This window comes from Pagrus major, chromosome 12 (genome assembly GCF_040436345.1).
Source record: "Pagrus major chromosome 12, Pma_NU_1.0".
Classification (NCBI taxonomy): Eukaryota; Metazoa; Chordata; class Actinopteri; order Spariformes; family Sparidae; genus Pagrus; species Pagrus major.
In genome coordinates this window covers 23,040,541-23,065,567 of record NC_133226.1, presented here as the reverse complement: position 1 = coordinate 23,065,567, position 25,027 = coordinate 23,040,541, and the positions used below count along the sequence as shown (strand labels likewise).

At 40.3% G+C, this 25,027-nt stretch overlaps 1 protein-coding gene across 1 annotated transcript; it reads right to left on the bottom strand.

Annotated features, from left to right (window-relative positions):
• Positions 1–11,806: 11,806 nt before the first annotated feature.
• Positions 11,807–14,831, bottom strand: tmem174 (transmembrane protein 174). Its single transcript, XM_073477563.1, has 2 exons — positions 14,254–14,831; positions 11,807–11,921 (listed from the first exon to the last, which is right to left on the bottom strand). The coding sequence occupies exons 1-2, from the start codon at positions 14,829–14,831 to the stop codon at positions 11,807–11,809; spliced, it is 693 nt and encodes a 230-aa protein (XP_073333664.1).
• Between the last annotated feature and the right edge of the window lie 10,196 nt (positions 14,832–25,027).

Genomic DNA, 25,027 nt, shown 5'->3' with positions numbered 1-25,027 from the left:
TCCGTGTCAGTCATAACTGAGACGTGTGGCTTTTTGTTTTGCCAAAACATCCCTTTGGGTTTGGCATGAATAGGGAAACCAAAGGATGCATGCAACATGTTGTACGACTCGGCGAAGACAGCCAGACAGTGTTTTTTTTCTTTCCCTCGCCTTAGAGGGACCACCAAAGACGTCAGCTTCAAACTCAAATTAATTACGATCTCGAGGATGATCCAACTCGTCTGACATCAACTGCGTGTTTCTGTTCCCCTGCTTGTGTTTGTGTGCATTTACTTTCAAGCGCTATTTCACATATCTTCTCATGCACTAAAAAGAGCTCGAGTCCCAAAGGCTCAGCGACGGTCATGGGAATCTGCGGCTGCACATTGAACGTAAACTCCCAGTGGCAGTCTGATGTGAGTCCGTCGGCTCTGAACATGTACGGTATAATTTGTGAAGCTGCGGGCCGTGTCATTGGCACTTCAGGGGAAATGTTACTCTGTCTCACGCACAGTTTCAGGGCACAAAGATGAAACACGAGGTGCCAGGAAGGAGACGAGGGGTACATGCTGGAGACCTAAAGGTGAAGATCCTGTGCCTTGATTTAACAGCTGAAGTTTTGAAAGCCCACTGCATATAAAAGCCTGCCATCAACACATATAATCTCTTAGCTGAGCCCATTGAAAGCTGGGTCCCAGGGGTTAATTCTCCCATCACTCCATGTTTGAATCAACTCCTGACTCACATTGAGATGAAAGCAGCAGAGTCCCAGGACTGAGCCCGGACTCCGAAGGCCCGCTGATTCTGGACGACTGGAGCAGATTATTGCATGTTCGTCTCGTCAGACCTCCATCGGGACAGGAAAACTGAAAAGAAAAACAATAATTAGAGATAATTGCTTGTGTCCAAACACGAGCGTTAAAGCCCTCCTCCCTCCCATCTCCTTTCGTAGTATGTGAGGTGGAATGAAAGGGACACCCCCCTGTTTTGACAGCTGGGCAGGCGAACATAATTTGTGACAGCTGAACTGAAACGTCTTTAACCGCAGGGACAGACACAGAGAGAGAAGGATTTGGGCCGAGAGGGAAAATGGGGAGAGAGTAAGAGAGGGAGAGAGAGAGAGAGGGAAGATCAGAAGGAAGAAGATGTCAGAGAAGAAAAAGAGACAGAGGAGAATAGGGGAGAAGTGATTGCCATGTAGAGGGTGGGATTACAGCAGAAAGGGATGAGGGAGGTTAAAAGGGGGGGAAATTAGTCACACACCATAAACTTTGAAGAGAGTTAGAATTTAAAATAACCCACAAAAAAAGAACCGGACAAGAGACGGCTTAACATCAAATGCATGCGAGTGGAAACGAGGAGAATATTTAAACAACAGAGCTCGGCTGAACATGGTGTCATGCCAGGTTTGACACATTGGGTTAATTTGCTGCTCCCTGGAGGTGACCCTTGAACTTCGGGGACTTCGGGGTCGAATCGAGCTCAAAGTGAGACAGCCAAAATCATGTTAGTCTGAGGAGCCGGGTCATGGGTCACCTCTGAGATCCTCGGTATATAGGCCAAAACAAGGACCATATGTGGACGGAAACACATTTGAAACAAAAATAAGTCCCGATTTTCCATCCTCACTCCGTTTTTTTCCCCCTTCGTCTTCCCTCTCCTCTCGACCCACCACAGACTTTCTGCCCCTAATTCAATAAAGTCATAAATACCACCGTAACAGCAAATTGACATAATGTTGGCTGCGCGCCCTTTAAATTGTCAGTGACAGAAGTTTTCCCAGAGGTGGAATATTAATACAAACACAGGATTTCTTTTCCAAAATAGCCGGCTCCCAAGTTCTCCCATGTTTACTTTTCTCCGTGCTCCTAATTTCTGTTAGTGTGAAATGTTATACTTACTGTTGTGTTCACTGACAGGGGGAGGAATGGAAACCTGGGAGTCGGGAGAGTAATCCTTATGGGGGCATCGCTCGGGCCAAATAAGTGAGTCTCTGTCCTTTAAGCTGGCCCAGGAAAGCTGCTTTCAGTGTCTGGAGAGTTTGAGTAAATTGCTGATTAATCACCTTCAAACAGTTAATAAACTGACCATTAATAATTTCTCGCTATTTGTTTTGTGTTGCAGGTTCTTTCACTCGTTCCTCGAATCATAATGAGACATGATGTCCCCGCAAAATATAATCAGTATCGTTATTAGACTGCATTTCACTCATTTTAGTGACTTGGTGTCATCAGTCAGCGTAATCGCAATAAAACTGTAAGTGAGTAAGTCTATTTTTATTCTTACAGAGTGCTCTGTGGTTGGAAACAAATAAGACAACAGACATCTTAGCAATCTTAGGAAGATTTAAAGCAACATAAACAGATAAAGAAATAAAAACTACGTGAGGCAACTGAACAGGTGGGTCGAGGTTTTAAGTCCAAAGGGAGAGAGAGCTCAAGTTTAGGAGGCACAGATTAGAAAGACAGTTTCCTTTAGCAGAGCTGGAACTTGTCATTCTGACTTTTTCTTGTTATTGTCGGTTTTATGGCTTGGACTGCACCAATCATCTGTTTGGATCTTCAATCCATTGATAAATACTGAGATGCAGGTGAAAAGCTCCAGATAAAGCTGGTAAATGGACCTTGAGTCAAGAATAATGCGTCCAAACACCACTGCTACTTATTCCGGGGTCAAGAGAGGACTTAGTGTTATTATTATATTATTCTAACAGTTCAAAAAGACTTGGAAAAGGAAAAACTGACTATAAACTGCGACCAAAAAGCTCCTCTGTGGCGCTTTAGTTTAATATTTGGTGTTGGGTTACACGACCCTGAAAGTTCAGCGTGTGATACAGACATATTTCTGACACAAGGGAACTTCGCCTCCATTTTTCAATGAAATCTACTTTATAACGTCCCACATTTAAAGCCTCGTACTTGTTAAAGTCATATAAAACTCCCATAAGAACTAAAGCCACTTATCATACACAAAATGAAATACTGTTCTTACGGTAAATCTAATCGTCTCGCAACTCTTTTTCCACATGACATGTCCTCCTGCGGCGTGACAAAGCGCTGACCCTTACAAGAGACACATGTAATAACACTCAGAATACACTTAAATCCACTGCGGTTGCCCTCAGAACACATATATGGTTATTTCCAATAAGGCAGCAGATGAAGCTGACCTCGCTGAATGAGCTCAACACCTGCTCTCCGAGGTGAGCCGGAGAGGAAGCGCGGCTGTAAAACACTGTGAGGGGAAAGTTATTAGAGAGGAGGGGACAGAGGGGGGAGATGACTTTATCATGGCTGCGTACAGTCGTTGGATTACAGTCAATAAAAATGAGTTGATTGTAGCTGATAGTTTTGCCACATTAGCTCTGGAAAACGAGGCAGTTATCTCAGCGTCCGTCTCGAAAAAGTGTGAGAGGGAACGTGTGTGTGTGTGTGTGTGTGTGTGTGTGTGTGTGTGTGTGTGTGTGTGTGTGTGTGTGTGTGTGTGTGTGTGCAGTGTTGTATAAAGTACTCAAATGTAATACTTGAGTAAATGTAAAGATATCTTGTTAAAATAGTCACGTACCAATATTACTTGAGTAAGAATCTTGAAATATCTGATATTGAATACTACAGTAATAGTAATAGCATAATATTTAAAGTATTAAATAAATATCAAAAGTAAAATTATACATATAAATCCATGTCAGTACATACTTAGGTAGACCGATTATCAGCCAATTACTGCCAATAAAATAATTTTAAAATGTGCTACTTTGGCTCCAATGCAGCATGTAATCTGCAAAGTAACAAGTAACTTAAGTTATTAAATAAATGTAGTGGAGTAAAATGAGAGTGTTTGCTTCCAAGATGTAGTGGAAATACTCAAGTAAAGTACAAATACCCCAAAGGTTTTGAGGGATTTAAGGTTACTTAAGTACAGTACTTGAGTAAATATACTTAGTTACTTTCCATCAGTCTCTCTCTCTCTCTGTGTGTGTGTGTGTGTGTGTGTGTGTGTGTGTGTGTGTGTGTGTGTGTGTGTGCAGTGTTGTCATACTTGAGAAAAAGTACAGATATTGTGTTAAGATATTACTTAGATAAAAGTGACAGTCACAAATACAAATAGTACTTGAGTAAGTCTTTTAGTAACTGATATTATATGTACTCATCTTTGTAAGTATCAAAGTATTTTTATTTTTATTTTAAAGAATTGGTAACACAGTGTTGTTATATGTGAAAAAAATAAAGATATTGTGTTCAAATAATAGCTGGTAAAAGTGAAAGTCACCCATATACATAGTACTTGAGTAAAAGTATGATATTAATGTACTTGAGTACCAAGAGTACAAGTTAAACTAAAATTATATATATTTACATGTATGTACATATTGTGTACTCGACTGATTATCAGCTCCGATTATCTGAATCAGTGTTTTAAAAATAAACTGATGTCAAAATGTGCTGCTTTGGCTCTGATGCAGCATGTAATCTGCAAAGTAAGTAGTAACTTAAGTTATCAAATAAATGTAGTGGAGTAAAAGTACAATATATGCCTCCAAAATGTAGTGGAGTGGACGTATAAAGTAGTGGGAAATGGAAATACTCAAGTAAAGTAAAACAATCCTCAAAAAGTTCAGTACTTGAGTAAATGTACTTAGTTACATTCCATAGCTGTGTGTGTGTGTGTGTGTGTGTGTGTGTGTGTGTGTGTGTGTGTGTGTGTGTGTGTGTGTGTGTGTGTGTGTGTGTGTGTGTGTTTTGCAAGCAAGTCAGCAGCTATTTGCATATACAGTATGTAAGCATGTCTCCAAGTGGCTGCACGTATAACCTGTAAGCCTGTCTGTGCATATGGTGTGTGTTAGATAGTGGTGGAATTGTGTTTTTCTCTGTGTGTGTGTGTGTGTGTGTGTGTGTGTGTGTGTGTGTGTGTGTGTGTGTGTGTGTGTGTGTGTGTAGCCCAGCTCCAAGAAGAGGATGAGTATGTAAATGGGTTATTATGCCGAGGAGGTCTGCAAATCATTTCCTGTGGGCTGACTATTTATCAGATCCCCTTGAGGTTTAGACGCTCCTCTCGCAAACTTGTCTGCTTGTGCGTGTGTGTTTATTTGTGATTGTGTGTGTGTGTGAGGGAAAAAGAAGAAGAGAGACAAATAAAAGGAAACCCAAAATTAAACGAGTTTGTTTACCCTGCATCTTAAGTATAAAAAGAGCTGATAATTTGCATTTTTCACCACCTTCACCAAAAGAAACGCAATAAACAGCGCGAGGACTTTAATCTGAAAGTGACAAAACCAGTCGAATCAATTTCAGACTGACAGCAAACAAAACAGTGAAAACACTAAGTGCATGTGTGTGTGGTGTAGTGTAGTGTAGTGTGTGTAGTGTGTGTGTGTGCATGTGTGTCCCTCCACCTTCAGACACAGACCTGCTCGCTGGGTGGTGACACTGCTGGCGAGCGAACTGAAAACTGCAAACGACAAAAGCTGCAACAACAGGAAGATAATTCAGATTTGATTGGTTTCACGTGTTCTTCATAAACAACAAAGTTTTCCTGTGCCTCCAGCGTGTTTTCCTGCAAACATGGAATCCATTTGTCCCCCCTGTCTTCATGCCCTGTAGCTGCAACAGGGCTCTTACGTAGCAGCACACACACACACACACACACAGAGAGAGAGAGAGAGAGAGAGAGAGAGAGAGAGAGTGTAATGAAAGCAGAGCGAGCCCACCACTGTGGCACTGGGATCTTTTGATATACGCTCAGGAACTTATTTTGAAAACAGCCACTTTCAGCCGCTAAATATAATCTCGAGGGACTCTGAGACGAAAAATGTGAATGAGGCTCGCCAGATCAGCCTCACCCCGTCAAAATAAGTGTCCTGACAGAAGCCGGAGTCCTTTAATGTCATTGTAGTGAAAAGTTTTCCTCTAACGCAGCCAACTCCACACATGCATGTACATATAGAGGGCATTTAAAGGTCTAGTCCACTCAAATACAGGAAAATGAAGGACATGTTGCACAATGTCTTTTGTCTTTTACTGTATCTGTATTGTTACTTCTAATATTACTGTTTTTGTTACCTGCTTAGGGTTGTTGCTAAATCTGGCACGGTACATGTTGAATTAACGTGTTCGGTTCTGATCGATTGAACAAATAAATGATAAATAAAAGTTTTGGTTCTGTTTGTCCAAGTTTCGAGATATCTGTCTGAGATTTCTATACAAATTAAGAGTTAATAACAAGTTATATTTCTCAGACTTTTCTCTGATCTTCTTCTTTTTTGTGTTTTACCTCTAAAGGCCTTTAAAATCCTTCAAAATAAAAGATCACTCTTTGACAGAACTACTCACATCATATACACATGCAGCCTGATGTGGCTATCAAACACTTTGAAATGTAACTTAGGCAGAATATTTTACACTTGAACATTAAACTTTTCTGCATCATAATCTCAAAAAAAAAAGTTTTTATATCAGCGCATATTTGACAACATATGTCTTTGCATCTGTGATAGGCCAATATCGGCTCATAATATCTGCCAGGTGATATATCGGTCAGGCTCTGGTCACGATTGCTTTGTGTTAAAGGGTCAAAAAACAAAAAACATGTTGGGAACCACTGCCTGTGAGAGTGGAGGTCACTAAAAACATTTTTGTAATTTGGGTAGACCCCCTTTAAAGCACTTTTCACTGGCAAATTGTTTCAAAATTAAGGGTTAATAATTAAAATACATGTTCACATATATCATTCTGACCCAGCACAGAACTCAAGGGTGTCAATTTGTGTTGAAAAGTGGTGGGAACATACTGTACTTTTTTTTTTTTAAAAAGATATGTGATTTTAGGTGATGTAATGAGGTGATCGTATGAGGTCAGAGTAGATGATAAACGCATAATGGCACATCAAATTTCATTCCATCTCATTTGTTTGTTAACATTTCTTGATGCAAGATATTTTAAGTACATTTTTTAAAACAAATTATGCTTTTAAAATGTGATGGGGAGAAAATGGGTCGTTTCAAAAAGTGGTGGGGACATGTCCCCGGTGTCCCCAGTGTCCCCAGTGTAAATGAATGAATACTGTGCTGTCAAACTTGACTTTAAAAGCTTAAAAACTTTCTCAAGACAGTAAATACTGTGTGTCAAGCTTCATTTTGAGGAACTGTGAATTAAAAATGTCTCTTTTAAGGACGCTTGAAGATCCCAGTCAGTGTAAATATCCCAGAAGAACAAGATGATACAGGATTTTAAACTTCACTACAACACTTGTAAAAAAAAAAAGAAAAAAAAGAAAAGAGTGACACGTGACAGCTCTTTCGATAACACGGCAAAAAGGAAAAGAAGCCCGAGGCACACAAAATAGGATATATTTTCACAGTCACTAAACACATACCAGCACGTGTAATAATCAGAACCAGAATCGTTTTTTATTGGCCAAGTATGTGGACACATATCAGGAATTTGACTCCAGCTAGAAACAAGGACAAGAACTGAACAAATAAGTTAAAGGTAGAGAAAAAAAAAGAAAACTGGTGCTGCAGCAGAGTGTGTGCAAGGAAAGTAAGTGTATATACAGAACATAAAAACACCACCGGCCACAAAAAGTATACACCGAAGAGTCTGTGTACAAGTCGAGACGGCAAAGAAGCATCAGAAGTAACACAGACAAATAAATAAACACTGGATAAAATGATAATAAATCATGATAAATACAAGAGGTGGATGGATTATGTAACTTGATTACTTTCCATTATTTGGTGTCATGTGCAAACATTTTACTAAATATATCTGTAATCTGATTACATCTCTTTTTCTGTAACTTTAACAGAATACAGTTACATATTATTGGATCCTGATAACATGTACTCCGTATGTACAGAGTGCAGGATTCATACTGATAGTGACAGACTTCTGATCTCAGATCTGTTTCTGTCGTAGCTTCTGTACTTTTGGTGGTTCGTGCACACTGCTCAACATTAGTTAGGGATATTGGGATATCGGTGCACATGTGCATGGTTGTGCATTAAAAGTCAAATGAAATGTTATTTTTGTGGGCCAAACTATTCACAAAACACAACATAAAAATTCAGACATGTCACAAAATAAACAATCGAGTGAAACACTGAGTAATGCAGTTTTTAAACATGTGGCATCAATGAAGCATCGAGGTATTGATACTTCTGACAACCTTGAGATAAGATGCACATAAGGCGGAAGAAAAGTGGGAAATGTCACGTTAAGAGGTTAAACGAGTTCCTCTGTGTTTGTTAATTGAAACCTTGAACAATCGCTTGGAACAAAACTCCCTCTGAAGCTTTCCTTCCACACTGTCAGACACATGAGTTGTAGCTTTTATGTCAGTCAAAACAAAGACAAAGCTCCTTGTTGAGTGCAGTGTTATAACTAACTATCCCTCAACACAATGAGCTCAAGTTACAGTCCAAACACGGGCTTCAGCTGTTTGTGAGTTCTCAAGTCTTATTAGCATGCACCATATGGGAGTATGGTGGTGCAACAATGCAAACACAATGGGCTCCGTCCACTCACTTGCCAGCACTGCAGAGCGAGGTCACTGCTAATTACTCTAGTCTGATCGTGATTTCCAGGGATTATCTGACCCTTTGGTATTTTTTTTTTTTTGTATTATTATTAGTATTTCAAAAGGGGGAAAATGCCATCTCAGATGTTAGTTTCCAAATCCGTCCACAAATGTTTAGCTGGGAGCACATGTGGTTTAGTGAGAGGGGCCTCCAAGGCAGCTCGAGGCCTCCTCCTGCACAATCAAACCACTTTAGTGGCCCCACAATACGCGAGCTCATCCTGGAAAACACGTGACAAAAAACTACAAGAGAGCGGGGCTGAGAGTTGGTGCAGTCCAGCAGGGACGGATAAATAAATACAACATATTAAATAAATAAAAGAAAAACACCTGTTGCCATGAACTCTTGCTCATTTTCAATCCGAGAAATCATCTGACGTGTTTTTTTTTTAAAGCAGCCAAATAATTTCAACAAGAGCGTTTTTTTTTCTTTAAAGCACCTCCAGCTGGAAATAATAAAGTGGTTTCCTTTATTATTAACCACAAAATGACTGATAATAATCTATTCATAACCCTTAAAAAACTCATATCAGGACTCACGCTCTCCTCTCGTGGGGATTTTGTGGGCGACTATTTCCACTTTTCTTTTTTATTTCGGAGTTGTTATCGTTCAGCATGTTCCGTAATACTTTCATAAATCGTCTCCAATGCTCCAGAATGCTGATATAATGGGGCTTGTCGGGCCACCCGCATTTTTTACTGTGCTGTAAAAATAATGAAAGTCATATTGCGCTGCGGTTTTCAGATCTGCTCAGGCGAGCGGCACAAGTTTGAAGGAGGTCCTGGGATGTTTTCTAAATTGCTGTGAATTTTCATTTTTTCCACTTTTTTTTTTTTTCTTCTTCCAAAGTTGTTTGGGAGTGAGCGCGTGCTTTTTGGAGCCCAGCCGACGAGTTCATTTAGGAGGATTTTGAACAGAGAGAGATTTCTTTTTATTTAGTCATCGAGATAATATTTACTGATCCGAGTGCAGCAACATGTCATTTCTAATTTAAATACCTAAAGAGGGAGAAAAAAGCACTTTAACTTCAGTTTAAACAGTTTCTCCTGCTGCTCAGATTCACTTTGTGAATAATCAGCAATAAAACGCTCAGTGTACAAAATATAGTCCCAGATGTTTGAGAGTTATTTGCCTTTATTGTAAATATTTTATTTTTGTCATTTTAAGAGGAGCTGATGTCACTAGAAAAAAAGTTTGAACCAATTAAATAAAGTTTAAATAAAGTTTTTTTTTCTAATTCAATCACAAGCAGGCTAAATTAATAAATCACAATTTAATTAATTCATCTATCGATAAATCTGTGAACAAAGAAACTGATTCGTATTCTTATATTATTGTAATAATGGTTTTAAACACTGTCTGTGTGTGACGCTGCTGTTCCTGCGCTTCACCTTCACGTACATCATTTATTGAGCCAAATTCATAATGGATTTTATTTAATTTACTTGTCTTATTAAGATTAACCAGACAGTCACTGGCCGGAAAAAAAAAAACGAAGGAGGGAATTAATTCATGACTAACAACGATTGTTACAGGCGAGTTTATTCGTAAATCACCTTTAAACAGCAGGAGGGGCTTCAACTAAGAGACATATAAAAGGCAAATATACTTATAAATAAGATTTAATACATTAATAATCAAAAATAAAAGATAATTACAAAGCAAATGTTGAATTTAACAGAAGGATAAAAGTCACGGGAAGGTGCAAGACCTGAATAAACATTTACTGATTTAACTATTATTATTATTATTATTATTATTATTATTATTATTATTATTATTATTATTATATTATTATCATTATTATTACTTTACTGTGTGTTCCTCCACAGTCCCGTTAAAGCCACCTGACCTGACCCTGTGAGTGAAGGTGTATTGATTTCCTCAGTGTTTCTGCCCCCGTGTGGTGCAGCGACATTTGTGTTGATCCTGCAAACAGTAAACTACATTCAGCTGAGTGATCCTGCAGGAGGACACAACACCACCACAGAGTACAAAAACTCTATTACAAGTACAAGTACTGCATTCGGAATGTAAGGAAAAAGTAGTTGCATCAGAATATACTCTAAAAGTAAAACTGCTCATTATGCAGAATGGCCCATTTCAGAACATATATATATATATATATATTATTGTATTAGGTCACATTTTATAATAAGCATCATGAATAAATGGTAAATTCTATAGTTGATTAAACTTTATTTAATAGTTATTTTACTGTTAACAAATGATGAAACGCTCTATAAACCATTAATTAAGCAACTGTAAAGGTTTTAAACAATTTAAACAAAGTATGATGTGCTTAGTAAATAGTTAGTAAAGCATGTAAAGCTGTAAATGTACCACTTATTAATGGTGGTTATTATAAAGTGTTACCTTGGATTATAATTATTGATGCATCAATGTGTAAACTACTTCAAAGCTGCAGAATTAGGAATCAATAAAGTGTTTTCTGACAACAATATATCATATTTTATTTGTTGATCATATTTCATGCTACAAATCTGAAAAGTAAAGAGAGTAAAGTACATGTGCCTCACAATTGTACTTAAGTACAGAGCTTGAGTACTTAGTTACTTCCCATCATTGGTGCTCTAAACTCACTTCGACAGAGGTCTCCTCGTGTCGAGGTGATCGTCCTCTGACTTCCACGGCCTCTTCAAACGCTGCACACAAACATGATAAAATGCTGCCAATATGTGAACAATTACAACTCAAACTAAATTAAACGGCCGTTATGACTTTTTCCTCTTTTGATGTTCATTTTCTCTCAGCATGAGAAAACGGTTCCCTTTTTCCTTTTTTCAAAGGACCTCTGCTAAATTGTCCCCATGTTTGTTTCATGCCATGGTGGCTGTCTACATGTCAACATTTCCTCTGCCAACATTTAATGGGCATGTACAGTGGTTTGTGCAGCTATCGAGAGACAGCAAGCACTGGATAAATGTGTGTGTTTTTATGCTGAATATAAATTTAGTATCTTTAAGTTTTCCAAAACCTTAGATCCCTCAGATAGAGCTGAGTCTGTCCATAAATCTCCATTTTAATGAGGTTTTCTTCCAGGGAGCCTCATCTTAGTGGATTGTGTGACTTCATACATAATTATTGTGGTAACTACATGATAACAGCTGTGAGAGGAAAGTGAAACCTCATCAAATCACTTTGATGAATCATCTGTGAACCTATTGACACGAAAGTGGAAGAGTGTCAGCTGAGAAGGACGTGAAACTCCAGGATTCCAGGAGGTGTTTACGTCCAGCTGTGTTCGTTGGAGGAAGGGTAGATGTCCTCGTATGCAGGTGGACGTGAACGGGTAGAGCCGCTGTCGTCGTCACGTTGTCTTTCCTCTTCCGTCCTCTCAGTCCTACAAGGAATCAAAGAAGGTGTCTCAGGCAGGATGGATTCAAAGGAAAAGTTTGCGTAAAGATCAAAATTCAGTCTTTATCTGCGCATCAGCAGGACAGTGGAAAGTAAAATAGCGTTGCAGCATTCTCCTAAACAACTGAAGTAGATGGGAACAAGTCTCTGAAAGCCATCAAAGTCTCAAACTGACTTGAAAAGATATTATTCACACCCTCCACGTGCGGACGAGCTTGTGCACCCACTTCAGACAGTGCGCTAATGCTTGAAGCTTAGCCGCTACAATAAAGATTTCATCTTAAAAAATAAATAACATCTTTAAAAATCAGTTTGGCATCTCAGGGCGACCGGAGACTCAGATTACACTGGATGAGCAGTTTGGAGCCATTTTATATATCTGTTTTTTCATTGTTTTTTACGTTTTTAAAACAAGTCCCCATCTACTTCAGTTCTTTAGGAGGTTGCCACAACGCTGTTTTTTCGCAAAGCTCCAGAAATTTTTCGCGGACTACCAAACATCACCTGACTTTCCTTCTGCGTGAGTCAATAACGGCTGAATTTTTCATTTTTGAGTGAACTTATCCTTTAACAGAACAGCTGGCTAATATCCAAATGTTTACAGGCCCAATTGGTTTTTGCTTAAAGCGAGCGTTAGGAAGCCGATTGCCCTTTAAAGGAAAACACTGAGGTTGAGCAATCTCTGCCTTGATCATTCCTCCTTTTGGCATTAACCACTGGAAACATACTGAAACAGGTCAGAAGTTGTGACAACATAAGTGAGAGCTGGTGAGCAGAGCATGTGTTCATATGATCGGGGCAGCAGTTTATAGTTATCCTAGGTTAACTGTATTATTCCTGCTGTCTGCTTTTATTAAAGCGAATTACTTTCCTGGAAACCTGCTGGGAGTAATCGTCTAAAAACAATAAAAGAAAGTGAAAACTTGTAACTTTCCACTAATGGAATGCAGCTTTGTGTTCAGGCAGGACATCGGTCCAAGGATATTTGATTGGATTTCAAATAAATCCTGCAATTATTGGAAAGAAACTTTTTTTAAGACGATACATTGTGTTATGTTTCCCTCGGCATTTCGGTTCAAGGAACAGGTGGGAAAATATGAAAAACTCTCGCCACAATTTGCTTTTCCTTTACTAAGCACATATACACTGTGAAATGTCTTTGATATGACGCTAGACTGCCAATTCCACATTTCGATGATACGGCTGAGCTAAAAAAAGGCTGCAGTGAATTTCAACACAGCACAGGTGGATTAAATGAGAAGATGGGCAGCTATCATGGTCCTAATTGTGCTCATTCCAATGACACAGGCTTATTTAAGTAATTTTTATTTGAAAAAGCGTTTATTTTGGTACTTTTTCAGTGCGACAATAATCAGTACACGGTAATCAAAATACAGTAATTTATGTGAATCAACAGCCAAGAACACTTTGAGCCAAGCGGAAAGGAATCTTGTGGTTAATAAGAAGTTAACTGCGGCACGCTGTCTGCTTTAATGAGCACTGCGAGGACCTGTGATGTTTTAACTCTCTCTTGGATTGAAGATTAGCCATCTACCTCTGCTGGCTTTACTTACGGCAGTGTCAACAAATGGCATGCTGGGTAAAAACCAAGCCTCTGCCTCACTGGGATCCACTGCGTGTGGATAACCTGTGGTAACAGCATGTTTGAGTAATGGAGGAACCCAGCAGGAATAAAACAGTGTTTCTGAGAGGTTCCTCAAAAAGTTTGACAAATGTTTGTCATGTAAGAGCTGCTCCCCGGTGGAGGAAGAAGTACTCAGATCTTTTACCTAAAGGGGAAGACTTGAGTGATTCATTCTCAGTGGAAGTTTTGGAATAAGTCTGACTGATTGCCTCAGCTGGCAGCCACGACAAGGCTGCAATGGCTGCAATGAAATCCTTCGGGGCAACTGCAACAGTCGCCCACTTAAAGTGCTTGTTTATGCCACTGACATGCTGAGGTTGTTATTCTCAGAAACGATTCCTACAGAGACAGGCCTTTTCTGTCTCCGACATCTCGCAAAGTTGTGAGGTTCAACTGCTAACCGAGTAGCACAAAGCACACAGCCCCTGAGCTGAACAGAACCACGGCAGCAGCAACACTTCTTCAGCGGCTAACGTGTACCTTAAGCGGCTAAAGCACTGCTTAAGCGGCTAGGGTTAGCAAGAAGCACACAGCAGCAGAGCCAAAGAACAGAGGCCCTGCAGCAGCAACAGCCTCATTCGGCAGCTAGCGTTAGCACAAAGCACACACCCACAGCAGTGAGGAGTAACTGTCGTGATTTATACAGTGAAATCCGAAATGTTGTTTTCCTTACCTGCTTGTTCTGTGGTCTGTTCCTGTGTTGTGAGTGGAGCTTTCTTCTTCTGCAGTAAAAGCTGCGTTATCCACACAGCACACAGATTCGTAAGAAGGAACTGCTGCCAGGCTCACAGACCTGCCAGGCTGGAAGTCAAAGGTCTGGCGTACTTCCTGGTTTGTAAAGTTATACACAGGTTGAACACACAGCATTGTTGTGGTACCACTGAACATGACTTGCTGATTTATGCAACTTAACGTAAAAGTGTGTCCTGTTGAGGTTTCCTCCATCACGGGCACCTCTTCATCCCGCTGTGTGAAGGGCCAACAGGAGTTCCCAAACTTGCAGACACTGGTAACAATGAAAGTGCCTCCGATGGAGATAAGGATGGGGCCCAGGACTTGGGTCCACTTAAAGATGGGGTTGGTTCGGTAGTGTTCCCAGCCCGTAACGGTGAAAATAACGCCCACAAGTTCTACGAAGAGTCCAGTGAAGAAGAGGGCAGCTCCAAACTTCACCCTATCCAGCAAAGTGTCAGGACTTTCAACCACCGTGTTAGACACGAAGGTCTGGGGTGCTGGTGCTAGTTGGTCCATGAGTCCCCTGGGTGTTGTGTGTGTGAAGACACTCAAACTGAGCCACAGTGAACGCCAAGTCAAACTGCATAAACACTGAGTTAAGAGGAGTTAAAGATTAACCTGCACTTGAATTCTGTTTACCATAAGAATATTCAAACAGCAACTTGAGGTTTTCAGCAGGCTTGGATGGAACAATTTTAATGAACATAGTACTGACATGCAGTCAAATGACGGGACTATATATTTACAGTAAAACCTGTGTGGTTTGTTGTTTAAGGTCTGATGGGGTAGAAAAATAAGAAGAAAAGAAGATTCCCGCACGCAAAGAATGTGAAATCCAACTTGTCACATGTCATTTCACACGGACACGTTTCCCGTCTGCCCTGTTATGCATAACTTATTAGCAACAGCTCGTGCTGCAATAGCTGAACAATCAGTCCAGCATGTTAAGTGGAAAGGCTTAAAAACACATCACGCTATACGTGTTACAGTCAGAGGGGTGAATGAGCCGCACACAAAGTGAAAACCACACGTAGCACGCAGACATCCCACTCAACACTTCACTGGGGGTGTCAGCGGAGCCCGCTAAAGCTGACTGTTCTCTTAATGTATGGCATGCCTTGTTCTCTCTGTTAGTTTTATGGTTGTGTGATAATTAGGGCAGTTCGCCTATCTATTCCTTCACTATAGTCTCATTTAGTCAGTGTATCTCCTCCATAGGTTGCAGCAGAGCTGTCTGCAACACAGCGAGACATGTGTCTGTGCGCTACAGTAGAAAAACACCTATGTTCATGAATCTTTAATACTGAATGCAAACACAGTGACATGCAAACATGTTTTTTCAGTTGCATTTCATAGCAGTCTGCTCTTCTCCCGGCGGACAGCTTGCATTTGCCTGCATAAAAGCACATCCGCACTGCATTGCGTGTCTCAAGCCTGCCGATCAGAAAGCAGGATCATGCGCCCCTTATGGCAAAGCAAAACAAAAAGTTCTTCTGAGGGAAACAACCGACTATCAAACACAAAATGCCAGTGGCTGATCAAACCTAACCTGTGTGTGTCAGTGTCCTTGAATGCGTGTTTGTGTCTGTCTTTGTTTACCATAGCCACAGCTCATTTCGCTTGGCACTAATGAACAAAGGGACAGATAACTATACAAAGAATCCATATGAGTGCAGTGTTTAAAAGAACCCCCCAGAATCGAAGCTGCACAGATTCTTTCAATTAGCAAACTCCAAATATTTATGGACTGAACATTTCCTCTCTGGAAGGAAGCAGAGTTCTGTGTGTTTCTCCTGTTGACTCACACTGGGGTGTATTGATCCCCTGGGCTTATGCTTCATTTCACTTGAGTTCTGCCACTATCCTTTAAACCACATATGTCCGACATCTATACAGCACACTGTCTTTTTTTTATTTTCTTTTAATTAGGAATGGTCACAGAGTAGCTCCATGTCAAACAAGGACCACTAATCAGCATTAAATGATGACGCCAGTCCACAGATGATGTCCTTTAAAGGATAAGATGCTAACAGATATGGAGAAACCTAAACTCCACCCACATACCTCCATTTCCTTCATGCACCAAAGCATCAAATCTGCACACTGTGGCCCCAGATTCACCCCAAATTCCACCTGGTTTACTCTGGAGCTTTTAGGCTGTGTATAAAAAAGTGATACATAAAATCCTTTTCTATTCTTCCTCTGTGTGAATAGTGTCCTAGTCTTTCTCGTTCTGTGTGAATGGTGTCCGTCGCGTTCGTTCATTTGTCTTCTGTGTGAAATGTGTCCTTGAATCTTCTCCCTTTGTGTGAATGGTGTGCTTGTCTTTTTTGTTGTATGTGAATGGTGTCCATCTCGCTCTCCTCCTGTGTGAATGGTGTACTCATCTCTTCTCCCTCTGTGTGAACAGTGTCCACATATCTTATTCTCTTACTATGTGTGATGGTTTTCCTGTCTCCGTCCTTCTGTGTGAATGGGCGTAATCATCTCTTCTCCAGCTGTGTGAATGGTGTCCTTGTCTCTCTCCGTTTGTGTGAAAGGTGTCCTTGTCTCTCCTCCGTCTGTATAAATGGTGTCCTTGTATCTTCTTCTTCTGTGTGAATGGTGTCCATGTGTCTTCTCCATCTGTGCGAATGGTGTCCATGTCTCTTCTCTCTCTCTGTGAATGGTATCCCTTTATCTCATCTTCTGTGTGAATAGTGTCATTGTCCTTGTTGTATGAAAGGTGTCTTTGTATCTCCCCTTTTGTGTGAAACGTGCCCTTGTCTTTTCTCTTTCTGTGTGAACATTGCCCTCATCTCTTTTACCTCTGTGTGAATGGTGTCCATGTCCATGTCTTTCTCCTTCTGTGTGAATTGTTCCCTTTCTCTCATCTTATGTGTGAGTTGCGTCCATGTCTCTTCTCCCTCTGTGTGAATGGTGTCCTCATCTCTTCTCCCTATGTGAATAGTTTCCTTGTCTCTGCTCTTCTGTGTGAATTGTGTCCATGTCTCTGCTCTTCAGTGTGAATTGCGTCCTTGTATCCTCTTCCTCTGTGTAAATGGTGTCCTCATCTCTTCTCCCTCTGTGTGAATAGTTTCCTTGTCTCTGCTCTTCTGTGTGAATTGTGTCCTTGTATCTTCTTCCTCTGTGTGAATAGTTTCATTGTCTCTTCTCCTTCTGTGTGTATGATCTCCTTATATCCTCTCCTTTTGTGTGAAAGTTGTCTTTGTCTCTTCTCCCTCCTTGTAAATGATGTCCTTGTCTCTTCTCCTTCAGTGTGAACAGTCCCCTCATCTCTTCTGCCTCTGTGTGAATAGTTCCCTTGTCTCTTCTCTTCAGTGTGAATTGTGTCCATGTCTCTTCTCTTCAGTGTGAATTGTGTCCATGTCTCTTCTCTTCAGTGTGAATTGTGTCCATGTCTCTTCTCTTCAGTGTGAATTGTGTCCTTGTATCTTCTCCCTCAGTGTGAATGGTGTCCATTTCTGTTGCTCGTCCTACGTTTTCTTCCTCTCTGTCCTTTCCCATTAAAGGTTTTCTTTCTCATCTGTATCGAGGGTCTAAGGGTAACAGATGTCATATGATATACAGATTGTTAAACCCCTTGCAGTCAAATGTGTTCTTGGAGATATTGGGACTATATAAATAGAATTAATATGACCTGACTAGAAAATAGCAAAGATGATGATCTTCCCATGAGGATGATTTTCCCCATATATACTGTTTATAGTGTGCTTGCCTGAAATTATAAGGAGTGTTTCTCTATCATATTCACAGAGGGAGAAAGACAATTGCAGTGGTATATTCTGCTGGGCCAATAAAGAAGGGCAGAGGGATCACCACAGGAATTAAGATGTGACCATTTCTCAGTCATCCCCCTCCCCCAAACACACACTCACACACACACACATGCTTACCATGACAAATAGCCTGTGACGTGCCTCTGTGAACATGGCACGAAAGGGTCCACTCCCTCTCCCCAGGGCTGTGGAGTCTATCAGTGGACGGGACTCTGAGTGTCTCCTCACAGCATCTCAATTTTACCTCTGGTGAATCGTTTCATCTTTCTAGCAGCAGTCAGGAAGAAATCTGTGATGAAATCACAACAGCAGCATTTCTGTTTGTGTCTGCTAGCAGTTGCCGGGGAACAGCAATTACAACCACTGCAGTGCATCGTGTTTACTTAACCCCCGGCTGCACAAATCACCTGACTCAGCGTCTTGAATGTGCAAAAGAAGAAGAGGGTGAAGGGATATATAAACCAGTCAACTTCCAGCTAAAATCTAAGTCTAGATAGTGTATTTTAAAACAAAAAGAAGACAGGAGGGCGTAATTCCTCTCTCCAGTGGTTTTTAAAACTGAATGCACCTTTATTTCACAAACAGGATAGATTACGGTAATTTGCTACTTTCTGGTCTATCAAATTTGTTTAGAAATAAATGATCAATACAATACTTTACTTGTATTTCAAGATTAAGATTTAAGGTCCCATAGATATACCCCAAGGTTTCAACCCCAAATGGTCCTCAGGGAAAGGTGACACACTCTGACATACACTGCAAAGCCCATGTAGCATAAAAGAACATTTGGAAAAGAGATAACACTGTATAAGATTATTGTTCCCCAACAGCTGTAAAGATTTTATGGACCTGTCAATCACAAGGTAGCCACACCCTAATGCATACCTTCCTTGTGTATATGTTTTACCTTAAATGGGACAATGATTGACAAAATGAACATCATGCTGTATTGAAGAAGACTTGAAACTAGCGATTGAGACTATAAACTCAATAGGAAACTGTTTACTGAGTGAGACGTAGGGGAATTTTTTGCACTCTTACATAAAATTAGATTCTTCTTGAAACCAGTGGAGTTGCCCAATGCTGGCAGGTTTAAGACATCTCATCTTGGCTTTGCTTCTCAGACACAGGAACCGTCCATATTTTCTATAGTAAATGGTGGGAAGAATACAGTAAACATGCACAGAAAAGACAAGGCTGTCCATGTTTCATAATCAACCATAGTAATGTGCAAAAATCAATTGTTTTTTAACGAATTTCACGGTAATGTGAGACTTTAAAAACATGGTATGGTGGCACACACTGGTTAAGATGCATAACATGTTACTGTAGCATATCTGGTTTGATACTAGCCATACTATCAAATAAAGGCAAAAACCGTCTATTAAAAATACATTCGTCGATCGATTGATTGTAAAGCCGGTGTGATTTGCCAGATAACAGCAGTCTTCAGCAGTGATAAATTCCCTGTCAGTTTTGTTAACAGTGAATTGTGTTCATATTTGTATTGCCTGGGGGAAACGGTTGACGGAGTTCTGCTTGCCGAGTGGAAAATGTGACGGATGCCTTTGGATGTGAGCTTGACGTGTTCAGGGTTTGAGTTATTCTAAAGAGGTCTTCTGGGTTTTGGACTGAGCAAGAGAAGCAGAGGAGAGGAATCTGTATTAATGCAATAAACTTACACCATCCTTGTTTGTCCAGATGGTTTTTCTCGTGGTGAAGAGAGAGATCAAATGGGCACATCAATTATAAATTGCCCATAAATGTTACTGATGTGGGGCTCGCTCTCTGGACTGTAGAATAACTCAACTCTATGGCTCCAGTGGGCCTTTGGACAAACACAAGTGTGATGGTGGACAACAAAGAGTAACTGCTCCCTCTGCTCAGACTGTTCCACGGACGTGATTCTGATGTTCAGACTAACTCAATCGACACCAGACACAGGCGGCTCAGCAACACAAAATTCCTTCTGTTTTTAGGACTAGTTTGTCATTCTCGTTTGCTTTCTTGCCAAGACTTAGATGAGAAATTTGATGCTTGATGTCTGTATCCAATGTTAAGTATGTGGCTTTAGCAGCTGCTTAGCTTAGCTTAGCTTAGCATACAGACTGGAAACAGAGGGAAACAGCTAAAAGTCCAGCCAAAGGTAAGAAAATATCATTTTTTCAGTTTTTGTACAAATGGGATAAAATGTGTAAATTAGTGAGTTTTAGTCGCGCTGATAGGTGGTAACCTTGAACAGAGGCTAGCTGTTTCCCCCTTTTATTCCTTATGCTAAGCTAAGCTAACCAGCAGCATATTTGGCATGCACACATGAGAGTGGTATCAATCGTCTCATCCCTTCCCCAAAATGGTAAAACCTGGGTTCAGGAATGGTTGGCTTTTACAGGGGGGTTATGTGCAGGGCTATTTCTTGGCAGCATTTACCTCCTGGAGTTATTTCATCACTGCACCCAGCCAAGAAATAGTTCCACACAAGGAGCTATTACGTTCTTGTCATTTTAACACCCCGGCTTATGTACAAACGGGATAAAACGTGTAAATTATTGAGCTTTAGTCGTGCTGATAGGCAGATTTTGACACCTTTGGACAAAGCTGGGCTAGGCTGTGTGCCCCTATCTCATGCTAAGCTAAGCTAGCCAGCTGCTGACAGTGATATCAATCTAATCTTGACAAGAAAGTGAATAAGCGTATTTCCATGAGTGTTTAACTATTTTTTAAAAGAATAGTCCGACACATAGGCTAACGTCTTGTAAAACAGCTTATTCTGATTTTTACACTTCAGGTTTTGTATGTAATAAACAAGATAAAACATGTTTATTGAACTTTAGAGGTGCTGGTAGGTGGATTTCAAAACCTTTGAACTCAGCCAGGCTAGCTGTTTCCCCGTTCCCAACCTTTGTGCTGAGCTAACTGGCTGTAGCTTCATATTTAGCGTGTGCTATACATATGAGAATGATATTAAACATCTTGTCTAACTCTTGGAAAGAAAGTAAATACGCCCAAAATGTCAAAGTATTCCTCTTTGTTAGTCTGCTACCTGCACACTCTCAAGTACACACTCAAACTCCCTGATCCTCTCAAGATGTATAAAATGTCTGACCACACACAAGAGTCTACATATGGACCAACGCAGTTTTTGGATGTGACTCCAGCTCACATATCTCACTTTGGCCTTTGAGAGAATAACATCATACACAAGAGACCCTAAGATCTCTTCCTCTCCGTCTGAGTGAGGCGGACAGGGAGAAGTAGAGTCAACACTGATGGCTCACACATGTGGCTGTGAAAAGGAAGCTCAGACTTTGTAATTCAAACAGCGAGGAGGAGGTCTTCAGGCGGAGGGGACACAAGGCATGACTGAGTGTGTAAATATGCACAAGGTGTTGATGTAGTGCTGAGCGTACACGCACCGTCATGCATACATCCTCCTCAGCGAAGCACTGCATGAGGCTCTCGCAGTGCAAACATTACATTAGTAACACATGTATGGTGGTGTTTTCAAGCTTTGTGTTCATGCTGTATCATCCTGCATGTCCTTAGAGGGCTTAATACAAACCTTTTGACATGGATTATAGGAATAAAAAACTGACAATAGATTTACTGTTTTTTATCTTTGGGTAGTTCAACTTTTGACTTTTCAGTTTACATCATTTCATCAGTAAAATCTGTATATTTAAAGGGGATTTAGGGGGCTTTAAAGGGCCAGTTCACCACGAGACGCCTTTTTTTTTTTACTCTATCCCCGAGTGCTGTATGTGTCAATTCAGTCCATGTCCAACCTTCCCACTGAGCACAGTTTTCTGCGAAAGCACATCCCCCATGTGTCTGCACACAAAAAGCGATTGGAAAGTGTTCACACAACCTTTGTTGATTAGAGTGTGGGGTCACATCTTTTATCTGAGAGGGATGATGCCGTTGAGTCATTCAAACGTGATTTGTGTTGCTTTGTGATACACTGTACTGCAGTGAAAGCAACACAACTGCAACTAGCCTACATTTAACAGTCTAAATGGAGGAATACTGGAACTTTCTGGGTTAAAGAAGAATACAGTAAGTTTTATTTCCCTTTTGAGAGACGTATTGTGCATCCCATGATGATCTGACAATGCAGAGGAGCTACTGTTTCAGGAAAACTGCTCTCCTGTTTTCACAGATTCATCTTTCAAGCTCAAGCATCAATATATTAGCTTATTTTCCACACAGCTTTCACTTTTAGACTTTTAAATAAAGATGGCACACACAACCTGACCATAATCAAAAGTCTTTAACTCCAGTACCTTCAAACATGCCCCAGCAGTATCCAAAATTGCTATACTCTAGATCTATTCTGGTGTGACTTAGACTTAACTGCACCAACGTTACACATTAAAGCGTGTTTACAGGTCTTGGGGAGTGCTACTGCATATATGAAAACAAAAAAGTATTATAAAGCCTTTTATGGCTCCAGAAGAAGCTGCATGAAATCTGATAAAATGCCTCTAATGCTCTGTCACTCAGTGGCTAAGTTGCATTGTGGGTAATGTAGGCACCAGGTGCAGAATAAAAAAAGGTGATAACTCTGGTTCTGCTGTATCAATTTTGATCATTTCCAGCTAGATATTAAAAGATATGCACTGGATAAGCCCTGCTGGTGCCACTAAAGGAAAAGTCAGTCAATCACCAGGCTCCATTTCTGGGGACCCGCCCATGAATGTTTGTACAAAATGTCACAACAATCCATCAAACAGTTATTGAGACATTTCAGTCTGGACTGACCAAATGTCACTGCCATCCCTACAGCAAACATTATTGACGTTCTTACTTTTCTATCACGACGAGGCGTAAAAAAAATCACACAGAACACATTTAGTCATTTTAATATATTTGTATATATTCATATATTACACATTTAATACAGGCACAATGAGAAATCATAAAGTAGAGACAAAAAGTGACTGATATTGGTAAAAATGTACAATTTATGAGAATCATTTACACAATTTTTTGCTCTCTTTAAACTCTGTTTAATACAACATATAAAGACAGAAAGACAGAATGTGAAAGTGACTGAAAAAGAAGCCTTGTAAGTTTATTTTGAAAGATTTTTAAGGGACAGCAAGAACCAGCTTGCTTATACTGAATACAATTACAGAATCTTTGTACTCTTTTTTTTGTTTTTTTAAATGCTTTCGACTCATCTGACCAAAACCACTGATGTAATTAAACACTGTAAAAAAATGTCTGTTGCTACAATTTTAGGATTTCATGTAAACATGTTCATTTAAACTACCTCCAAACATTTGGCTGATTAAAGTTCAGAGTGAGATACAAAATTTAAAACAGACACGATTTAAATGGACATTTTCCATCGTCTATTTAAGATGTCTGCTTCTAAATTATTATTAAAGGCTTGAGTTAAACCAGGTATTGTACGAATCATACAAAACCTGGTTATTACATATAATCACCCTGGTCAGATATGATGAACGAAATCAAAATAAATGATTAGTTTCCAAGAGATCAACTATGGATATGAGTTTAAATGCAAAACTACAATGAGCCCTGTTTCACAGCACAGCGGACTGTAAAAAATAAGCCTCATGAAGTTAGAAGTTATTTCCTAAAATCTTATCTGAGAGGTCATTTGGCCGTGTGATGCACAGTGTACGCAAACTCCTGCCCTGAAAGGTTTCATCAACTTTCAATCACAGCTTCCAGGCAACTAATCGCATCTCCAGACATGTCACAAACCAACACAAGCTAAGGACCATTAACACGGCTGAGGTCAATGAAAAATGTCCTACACAACATAAAAATACTCCGTCAAGAAATCCAACAGCTTCTACAGCAGCAGCCTTCATTAGTATAAGACAAGAATGAAGCACCAAGAGTCAAACACGGCATTTTCAGCCCAGTCGCCAGGATAAGATGTTGGCGGTTAACGTTTCTGCAAACCAGGGATACGTTCACATTTGTACATGTCACGTCAACATTTGTAAGCATGACTCCAATGGATGTTCCTCGAGACAATTTCCAGCTGTTTGTGGGGACAAAAACCTGATATCTATGATGGGGTGTCATCTGCAACTGTGTTTGTGACAACAAAACCGGGTGTCTTAACAAGACCTCGGGACACCTCTGGCTGCTTTTGTGGCAACAAAACCGGATCTTCAGCTGAGTTTGTGGGGACAAAACTGGGTGTTTTTAGACAAGACCTCGGGACACCTCCAACCGTGTTTGTGGCGACAAAACGGGTATTTTAAGCCCCATCCTTGGCTTTATCGTGCCTAGAGGATAAGCACAGCGTTGAATGTAAAGTTAAGACGACATGTTTAGTTTCAGCGTATCTGTGGTTTGCAAAAACGTTCATTACCAACATTAAATCGGACGATCGGGTTGGGCATTTTCTCATCCGTACATACATTTTCTGAACCAGCTTGTGCTGTTTATAGTTGCAAGAGTCTGTATCCCAGCATGCACTGGGCGAGAGGCATGGCAGGTCACTAATCTATCACAGGGCAATGGCAGTACTGTGTCACAATATCAAACCACAGTCAACAACACTGGATTACTCAGTGTCGAGTAGTTGTGATAAGGCATTTCCATCATTAATTTGGCCTTATTGTGCTACTGCTCACTCACATCGTCTACTGCACAGTGAGCTGGTGAGAGGTGGAGGTCAACTGATGAGCGCTGAATAGAAAAAAGGCGCGATATAAAAGAGTTCGATGATCAAACTCAATCACAGAAGGCAAACATGACTCATTCATCGCTGGAAGACAGTTGGGTTGTATAAACAGTTTCCCTTCAACATCCAAATAAAGGTGTACAAAACACAACTGGCACATTGTTGGTGCTATTCTCATTAACTGTGCTGTAGTATATATAAAAAAAAGATTAGAGAAAAGTTAACAATCAGGCACATTTCTCCATCAATAGAGCACAAAAGCT

Coding starts and splice junctions, on each gene's coding strand:
- tmem174 (XM_073477563.1), bottom strand. CDS start 14,831: ATGGACCAACTAGCACCAGCACCCCAGACCTTCGTGTCTAACACGGTG. Junction 11,922..14,253: donor ACAGACCACAGAACAAGCAG/GTAAGGAAAACA, acceptor GATTCCTTGTAG/GACTGAGAGGACGGAAGAGG.